Source organism: Triticum aestivum, chromosome 7A, assembly GCF_018294505.1.
Source record: "Triticum aestivum cultivar Chinese Spring chromosome 7A, IWGSC CS RefSeq v2.1, whole genome shotgun sequence".
In the NCBI taxonomy this organism is placed as follows: Eukaryota; Viridiplantae; Streptophyta; class Magnoliopsida; order Poales; family Poaceae; genus Triticum; species Triticum aestivum.
Genome location: NC_057812.1, coordinates 538,758,453 through 538,768,671, shown reverse-complemented (window position 1 = coordinate 538,768,671; position 10,219 = coordinate 538,758,453). Strand labels below are relative to the sequence as shown.

General features: G+C 45.6%; 1 protein-coding gene across 1 annotated transcript; it reads right to left on the bottom strand.

Annotated features, from left to right (window-relative positions):
• Positions 1 to 269: 269 nt before the first annotated feature.
• LOC123151794 (uncharacterized) lies at positions 270 to 1,258 on the bottom strand. Its single transcript, XM_044571441.1, has one exon. The coding sequence runs from the start codon at positions 1,183 to 1,185 to the stop codon at positions 430 to 432; it is 756 nt and encodes a 251-aa protein (XP_044427376.1). The 5' UTR covers positions 1,186 to 1,258; the 3' UTR covers positions 270 to 429.
• Between the last annotated feature and the right edge of the window lie 8,961 nt (positions 1,259 to 10,219).

The following is a 10,219-nucleotide window of genomic DNA, read 5'->3' as shown; positions in this document are numbered from 1 at the left end:
AGCCGATTGTCTGCTGCAGCATATCCAACCCCGGCAGTCAACGGACAATTGGCCGCCTATACGGATGTGGACGTCATCAACAATTTGAACCTGGGCAGAAGCCAAACTTACATACAAACCCGCACGAGAGGAATGTGCTCGTTGTCTGTCTAAACTAAATAGCCGAACGGTGACAGACAGGTGCAGAAGAAAGAAACATCGCAAATCAGATTCCACAGCGCATCACACGGCCAAAGGACACGGGTCCGAAAGCCTGGAGAGATACAGAATGCACACCACATCCGTTATTTTATTTTAACCCTTGAGAGCTGGCTCGCCGCCATTGCTATTTCTTGACAAAGATTCCGAGCCAGGTTTTGTTTGATTTATTATTAGGACTACTGAGCTATCCATCCATCCACTAGGCTAGCGCGGAAGCCCTGTGCAGCATCACGGAGCACCTGCGGCCGCGGAAGACGCCTCTGGCGCCACAGTTGCCCGGCGGCGGTGGAGCCTCTTCTGGGAGTGCATGAATGAGTCCATGTGCTGCATCTTCAGCTGGTGGTGGAACTTGTTGATGAATTCGTCAGCGCGCGCGTCCACCTCGCCGCCGGCCTCCTCGATCTCCACCTCCGACGCCGGCTCCTCCGGTTCCGCCACCAGGGGACGGCGGCGCTCCGCGTCCCTCCTCGTCGCCTGCCTGCGCGCCTCCACCTCCTTCGTGTCCGACTCGGCCACGAAGTGCGCGAACGCCGGCTTGTCGCTCGCAGACTTGCGCAGCCGCGTCGGCAGCCGCGGCAGTTCGGCCTCGACCGCCGCCTCCGACATGCTCCTCTCCATGTGCGTGTGCTCGTCGTGCTCACCCTCTTTTGTAAACGCGTCGTGCTCACCCTGATCCTCCGGCTCCATCTGGAGCGGCGGCGGTTGCTCGTCGGGCTGTCCCAGATCCAGTACTCCGGTCACCGGGGCCTCAGGGGCGGGAGCGGTGAAGTGGGGCCGGTCGATTGCCATTGAATCCACGAGGGACAGGCTCCTCCTCTCGCCGACAGCCCCGGCCGGAGCGTCTTCTCCGCTCCCCGCCGAGGACGTGGCCCTGGAGGTGACGAATATGGTGGCTACGATGAGGTGTAGCACGAGGAACAGCACCCATGGGGTGAACCACCCGTGCACGGTGTTCCACAGCGCAGACATCCCCGCCTCCTGCATTCCGCCGCTTCTTTTTCTTCTTCGCCGAGTGGGGTTTGGGTTTTTGGCGTTTTGGGGGAGAGAGGCGGAGGTGGGGAAGGGGAGATGGTGGGGGCCTAGTGCGGGCGTTGGCCATTTATAAAGGTGGGAGGAGAAGCGGACAGTGTAAGGCCAGAATGTTTTTCCTTCTATTTATTTCTTTTTGCTGAAATGAAAAAGGAGGGTTTTATGATAAGCATTGCAGTTTCCATCTCCATGACTGTGTACAGCTTTGTTCATTGGCTTCATTGCCTATTTGCTCCTTGGTGAGGGGTGCAAAAAATACATATGCAAGGATAAATAGTTTGCCGGACGACGCCACACGTGGATGGTGATCTAGTAAGCGTGCTTTCGGCGCTTGGCCGAATGCGAAAAAGGGGTGCCGGTTTTAATGTAAGAGATACATCGATGGGAGTTTTATGAATCGATAAGCGTCAATCGTGTATACAGCTTGGCATTGTATTAATTGCTGAAACTGAAATCCATGTCAGATTGTCATCGTGGAACACGAATGATAGACGAGTGATTATGAACCATGTGGATGGGTGGGACCTTAATCGAGAGGGTTTCGTGCCGAAATGCCCTCTTTAGGATGGTGCGACACGTGCAGGCTGATCTAACAAGTGTTTTTGGAGCGCCTATACGGGTCCAAAAGGGGCTGCAAGTTTTGGTGTTAGAGATGCTTCTATGAGGATTTTGCGGATATACGTAGAATTGTTGGTATGACATTTCATGATTGTGTTGGAGAACGCAGTATTTCAAAAAAAAATCTACGATCACGCAAGATCTATCTAGGAGATGCATAGCAACGAGAGGGGAGAGTGTGTCTACGTACCCTTGTAGACCGATAGCGGAAGCATTAAGAAATGCGGTTGATGTAGTCGAACGTCTTCGTGATCCAACCGATCAAGTACCGAACGCACGGCACCTCCGTGATCTGCATACGTTCAGCTCGGTGACGTCCCTCGTACTCTTGATCCAGTTGAGGCTGAGGGAGAGTTTCGTTAGCACGACGGCGTGTTGACGGTGAAGATGAAGTTACCGGCACAGGGCTTCGCCTAAGCACTACGGCGATATGACCGAGGTGTGTATCTGTGGAGGAGGACACCACACACGGCTAAAACAATTGTCAACTTGTGTGTCTATGGGGTGCCCCCCTACCCCTAATATAAAGGAGGGGAGGAGGGGGCCGGCCGGCCCTCATGGTGCGCCCCCAAGGGGGGATTCCTACTCCTACTCCTAGTAGGAGTAGGAATCCCCCCTTTCCTAGTCCTAATAGGAGGGGGAAGGAAGGGGAAGAGGAGAAGAAGGAAAGGGGGCCCGCCCCCCCTACCAATTCGGATTGGGCTTGGGGGGGGGGGGGCGCCCCCACCTCTTGGCCGACTCCTCTCTCTTCCACTAAAGCCCATGTAGGCCCATTAAGCCCCTGAGGGGTTCCGGTAACCCCCCGGTACTCCGGTATATGCCCGAACTCATCCAAAACCATTCCGGTGTCCAAACATAACCTTCAAATATATCAATCTTCATGTCTCCACCATTTCGAGATGACTCGTCATGTCCGTGATCACATCCGGGACTCCGAACTACCTTCGGTACATCAAAACACATAAACTCATAATACCGATCGTCATCGAACGCTAACGTGCAGACCCTACGGGTTCGAGAACTCTATAGACATGACCGAGACTCATCTTTGGTCAATAACCAATAGCAGAACCTGGATGCTCATATTGGTTCCTACATATTCTACGAAGATATTTATCGTTCAAACCACATAACAACATACGTTGTTCCCTTTGTCATTAGTATGTGACTCGCCCGAGATTCGGTCGTTGGTATCATCATACCTAGTTCAATCTCGTTACCGGCAAGTCACTTTACTCGTTCTGTAATGCAACATCCTGTAACTAACTCATTAGTCACATTTCATGCAAGGCTTATAGTGATGTGCATTACCGAGAGGGCCCAGAGATACCTCTCCGACAAATTGGAGTGACAAACCCCAATCTCGATCTATGCCAACTCAACAAACACCATTGGAGACACCTGTAGAGCATCTTTATAATCACCCAGTTACGTTGTGACATTTGATAGCACACTAAGTGTTCCTCCGGTATTCGGGAGTTGCATAATCTCATAGTCATAGGAACATGTATAAATTATGGAGAAAGCAATAGCAATAAACTAAATGATCAATAGTTCTAAGCTAACAGATGGGTCAAGTCAATCACATCATTCTCTAATGATGTGATCCCGTTCATCAAATGACAACTCATGTCTATGGCTAGGAAACTTAACCATCTTTGATTAACGAGCTAGTCAAGTAGAGGCATACTAGTGACACTCTGTTTGTCTATGTATTCACACATGTACTAAGTTTCCGGTTAATACAATTCTAGCATGAATAATAAACATTTATCATGATATAAGGAAATATAAATAACAACTTTATTATTGCCTCTAGGGCATATTTCCTTCAGTCTCCCACTTGCGCTAGAGTCAATAATCTAGATTACATTGTAATGATTCTAACACCCATGGAGTATTGGTGTTGATCATGTTTTGCTCGTGAGAGAGGCTTAGTCAATGGGTGTGCAACATTCAGATCCGCATGTATCTTGCAAATCTCTATGTCTCCCTCCTTGACTTGATGGCGAATGGAATTGAAGTGTCTCTTGATGTGCTTGGTTCTCTTGTGAAATCTGGATTCCTTTGCCAAGGCAATTGCACCAGTATTGCCACAAAAGGTTTTCATTGGACCCGATGCACTACGTATGACACGTAGATCGGATATGAACTCCTTCATCCAGACTCCTTCATTTGCTGCTTCCGAAGCAGCTATGTACTCTGCTTCACATGTAGATCTCGCCACGACGCTCTTCTTGGAACTGCACCAACTGACAGCTCCACCATTTAATAAAAATACGTATCCGGTTTGTGACTTAGAGTCATCCGGATCAGTGTCAAAACTTGCATCGACGTAACCATTTACGACGAGCTCTTTGTCACCTCCATAAACAAGAAACATATCCTTAGTCCTTTTCAGGTATTTCAGGATGTTCTTCACCGCTGTCCAGTGATCCACTCCTGGATTACTTTGGTACCTCCCTACCAAACTAATAGCAACGCACACATGAGGTTTGGTACACAGCATTGTATACATGATAGAACCTATGGCTGAATCATAGGGAATGACTTTCATTTTCTCTCTGTCTTCTGAAGTGGTCGGGCATTGAGTCTGAATCAACTTCACACCTTGTAACACAGGCAAGAACCCTTTCTTTTCTTGATCCATTTTGAACTTCTTCAAAACTTTATCAAGGTATGTGCTTTGTGAAAGTCCAATTAAGTGTCTTGATCTATCTCTATAGATCTTGATGCTTAATATATAAGCAGCTTCACCGAGGTCTTTCATTGAAAAATTCTTATTCAAGTATCCTTTTATGCTATTCAGAAATTCAGTATCATTTCCGATCAGCAATATGTCATCCACATATAATATCAGAAATGCTACAGAGCTCCCACTCACTTTGTTGTAAATACAGGCTTCTCCAAAAGTCTGTATAAAACCATATGCTTTGATCACACTATTGAAGCGTATATTCCAACTCCGAGAGGCTTGCACCAGTCCATAAATGGATCGCTGGAGCTTGCACACTTTGTTAGCACCTTTTGGATCGACAAAACCTTCTGGTTGCATCATATACAACTCTTCTTTAAGATATCCATTATGGAATGCAGTTTTGACATCGATTTGCCAAATTTCATAATCATAAAATGCGGCAATTGCTAACATGATTCGGACGGACTTAAGCATCGCTACGGGTGAGAAGGTGTCATCGTAGTCAACTCCTTAAACTTGTCAAAAACCTTTTGCAACAAGTCGAGCTTTGTAGATAGTAACATTACCGTTAGCGTCAGTCTTCTTCTTGAAGATCCATTTATTCTCTATGGCCGGCCGATTAACGGGCAAGTCAACCAAAGTCCACACTTTGTTCTCATACATGGATCCCATCTCAGATTTCATGACCTCAAGCCATTTTGCGGAATCTGGGCTCATCATCGCTTCCTCATAGTTCGTAGGTTCGTCATGGTCAAGTAACACGACCTCCAGAACAGGATTACCGTACCACTCTGGTGCGGATCTTACTCTGGTTGACCTACGAGGTTCGGTAGTAACTTGATCAGAAGTTTCATCATCATCATCATTAGCTTCCTCACTTACTGGTGTAGGAATCATTGGAACTGATTTCTGTGATGAACTACTTTCCAATAAGGGAGTAGGTACAATTACCCCGTCAAGTTCTACTTTCCTCCTACTCACTTCTTTTGAGAGAAACTCCTTGTCTAGAAAGGATCCATTCTTAGCAACGAATATCCGTCCTTCGGATCTGTGATAGAAGGTGTACCCAACAGTTTCCTTTGGGTATCCTATGAAGACACATTTCTCCGATTTGGGTTCAAGCTTATCAGGTTGAAGTTTTTCACATAAGCATCACAGCCCCAAACTTTAAGAAACGACAACTTGGGTTTCTTGCCAAACCACAGTTCATAAGGTGTCGTCTCAACGTATTTTGATGGTTCCCTATTTAACATGAATGCAGCCGTCTCTAAAGCATAACCCCAAAATGATAGCGGTAAATCAGTGAGAGACATCATAGATCACACCATATCTAATAAAGTGTGATTACGACATTCGGACACACCATTGCGTTGTGGTGTTCTAGGTGGCATGAGTTGCAAAACTATTCCGCATTGTTTCAAATGAGGACCAAACTCATAACGCAAATATTCACCTCCATGATCAGATCGTAGAAACTTAATTTTCTTGTTATGATGATTTTCCACTTCACTCTGAAATTCTTTAAACTTTTCAAATGTTTCAGACTTATGTTTCATTAAGTAGATATACCCATATCTGCTCAAATCATCTGTGAAGGTGAGAAAATAACGATACCCGCCGCGAGCATCAACACTCATCGGACCGCATACATTAGTATGTATTATTTCCAACAAGTCTGTTGCTCGCTCCATTGTTGAGGAGAATGGGGTCTTAGTCATCTTGCCCATGAGGCATGGTTCACAAGCATCAAGTGATTCATAATCAAGTGATTCCAAAAGCCCATCAACATGGAGTTTCTTCATGCGCTTTACACCAATATGACCTAAATGGCAGTGCCACAAATAAGTTGCACTATCATTATTAAACTTATATCTTTTGGCTTCAATACTATGAACATGTGTATCACTACTATCAAGATTTAGTAAAAATAGACCACTCATCAAGGGTGCATGACCATAAAAGATATTACTCATATAAATAGAACAACCATTATTCTCTTATTTAAATGAATAACCGTCTCGCATCAAACAAGATCCAGATATAACGTTCATGCTCAATGCTGGCACCAAATAACAATTATTTAGGTCTAATACTAATCCCGAAGGTAGATGTAGAGGTAGTGTGCCGACGGCGATCACATCGACTTCGGAACCATTTCCCACGCGCATCATCACCTCGTCCTTAGCCAATCTTCGCTTAATCTGTAGCCCCTGTTTTGAGTTGCAAATATTAGCAACTGAACCCGTATGAAATACCCAAGCGCTACTGCGAGCATTAGTAACGTACACATCAATAACATGTATATCGAATATACCTTTCACTTTGACATCCTTCTTCTCCGCCAAATACTTGGGGCAGTTCCGCTTCTAGTGACCAGTCCCTTTGCAGTAGAAGCACTCAGTCTCTGGCTTAGGCTTAGGTCCAGAATTGGGTTTTTTCACTTTAGCAGCAACTTGTTTGCCGTTCTTCTTGAAGTTCCCCTTCTTCCCTTTGCCCTTCTTCTTGAAACTGGCGGTCTTGTTGACCATCAACACTTGATGCTCCATCTTGATTTCTACCTCCGCAGCCTTTAGCATTACGAAGAGCTCGGAATCGTTTTATCCATCCCTTGCATATTGTAGTTCATCACGAAGCTCTTGTAGCTTGGTGGCAGTGATTGAAGAACTCTGTCAATGACACTATCATCAGGAAGATTAAGTCCCAGCTGAGTCAAGTGGTTGTGGTACCCAACATTCTGAGTATATGTTCACTTACAGAACTATTCTCCTCCATCTTGCAGCTGTAGAACTTATTGGAGACTTCATATCTCTCAATTCGGGCATTTGCTTGAAATATTAGCTTCAACTCCTGGAACATCTCATATGCTCCATGATGTTCAAAATGTCGTTGAAGTCCCGGTTCTAAGCCGTAAAGCATGGCACACTGAACTATCAAGTAGTCATCACCTTTGCTCTGCCAGGTGTTCATAACATCTGGCGTTGCTCCTGCAACGGGTTTGTCACCTAGCGGTGCTTCCAGGACGTAATTCTTCTGTGCAGCAATGAGGATAATCCTCAAGTTACGGACCCAGTCCGTGTAGTTGCTATCATCATCTTTCAACTTAGCTTTCTCTAGGAATGCATTAAAATTCAACGGAACAACAACATGGGCCATCTATCTACAACAACATAGATATGCAAAATACTATCAGGTACTAAGTTCATGATAAATTAAAGTTAAATTAATCAAATTACATAAGAACTCCCACTTAGATAGACATATCTCTAATCATCTAAGTGATCACATGATCCATATCAACTAAACCATGTCCGATCATCACGTGAGATGGAGTAGTTTTCAATGGTGAACATCACTATGTTGATCATATTTGCTATATGATTCACGCTTGACCTTTCGGTCTCAGTGTTCCAAGGCCATATCTATACATGCTAGGCTCATCAAGTTTAAACCGAGTATTCCGCATGTGCAAAACTGGCTTGCACCCGTTGTATATGAACGTAGAGCTTATCACACCCGATCATCACGTGGTGTCTCAGCATGACGAACTGTAGCAACAGTGCATACTCAAGGAGAACACTTATACCTTGAAATTTAGTGAGAGATCATCTTATATAGCTACCCCCGAACTAAGAAAAATAAGATGCATAAAGGATAAACATCACATGCAATCAATGCAAGTGATATGATATGGCCATCATCATCTTGTGTCTTTGATCTCCATCTCCAAAGCACCGTCATGATCACCATCGTCACCGGCTTGACACCTTGATCTCCATCAAAGCATCTTTGTCGTCTCGCCAACTATTGCTTCTACGACTATCGCTACCGCTTAGTGATAAAGTAAAGCAATTACATGGCGATTACATTTCATACAATAAAGCGACAACCATATGGCTCCTGCTAGTTGTCGATAACTCTGTTACAAAACATGATCATATCATACAATAAAATTTAGCATCATGTCTTCACCGTATCACATCTCAACATGCCCTGCAAAAACAAGTTAGACGTCTTCTACTTTGTTGTTGCAAGTTTTACCTGGCTGCTACAGGCTGAGCAAGAACCGTTCTTGCCTACGCATCAAAAACCACAATGCGGTATAGTGATTGCTTTTTGATCTTCAGAAAGAACCCTGTTCATTGAATCTGATTCAACTAAAGTTGGAGAAACTGACACCCACCAGCCACCTGTGTGCGAAGCACATCGGTAGAACCAGTCTGGCGTAAGCGTATGCATAATGTCGGTCTGAGCCGCTTCATCCAACAATATCGCTGAATAAAGAATCAACTAGTGACGGCAAGCAATATGTATATACCCACGCCCACAACTCCTTTGTGTTCTAATCATGCATATAACATCTACGCATAGACCTGGCTCGGATGCCACTGTTGGGGAACGTAGTAATTTCAAAAAATTTCCTACGCACACGCAAGATCTATCATGGTGATGCATAGCAACGAGAGGGGAGAGTGTGTCTACGTACCCTCGTAGACCGAAAGCGGAAGCGTTTATCAATGCGGTTGATGTAGTCGTACGCCTTCACGATCCGTCTCGATCAAGTACCAAATGTACGGCACCTCCGTGTTCAGCACACGTTCAGCTCGATAACGTCCTCGCCTTGTTGATCCAGCAAGAGGGGCGAAGTAGTAGATGAGTTCCGGTAGCACGACGGCGTGATGATGGTCTTGGTGAAGAGAAATCTCTGCAGGGCTTCGCCTAAGCACTACGAAAACTATGACGGAGGATAAACTATAGGGGACGGGGTTGCCGGCACACGGCTTGGTGTTTCTTGATGTGTCTTGGGTGCTAGCCCTACCCCTAGCTCTATTTATATGTTGATCCTTGGGGTCGAAAACTTGGAGTAAAAGCATATGCAAAGTCAGTTTCACCCGAAAGGCAAGAGTCCTTCTCGGACTCCAGGACCAGACGCTAGGGTTCCCGGTGTCTGGACCCAGACACCAGGGACCCTGGCATCTGGCCCCTGGACTCCGCAAAACTTCCATTTGCTCTTTCCAAAACCCTTGTGGGCTTTTCCCTTTGGCCCAAATAAAGTGTTCTCGTACCCAAACATCTCGAGGAACATCCGGAACCCCTTCTAGTGAATTCCGGAACCCTTCCAGAGACCAAACACTACAATCCCATATATCAATCTTTATCTCCGGACCATTACGGAGTTCCTCGTCATGTCCATGATCTCATCCGAGACTCCGAACAAAATTTGTTCACCAACATACATAACTCATATAGTACTATATCGTCAACGAGCGTTAAGCGTGCAGACCCTACGGGTTCGAGAACTATGTAGACATGACTGAGACACCTCTCTGGTCAATAACCAATAGCGGAACCTGGATGCCCATATTGGCTCCTACATATTCTACGAAGATTTTTATCAGTGGAGCCGCATACCAACATATGGTGTTCCCTTTGTCATCGGTATGTTACTTGCCCGAGATTCGATCGTCGGTATCTCAATGCCTAGTTCAAACTTGTTACCAGCCAGTCTCTTCACTCGTTCTGTAATGCAACATCATGTAACTAACCCATTAGTCACATTGCTTGCATGGCTTATAGTGATGTGCATTACCGAGAGGGCCCAGAGATCCTCTCCGGTATATGGAGTGACAAATCCTAATCTCGATCCATGCCAACTCAAGAAACACCATCGGAGAC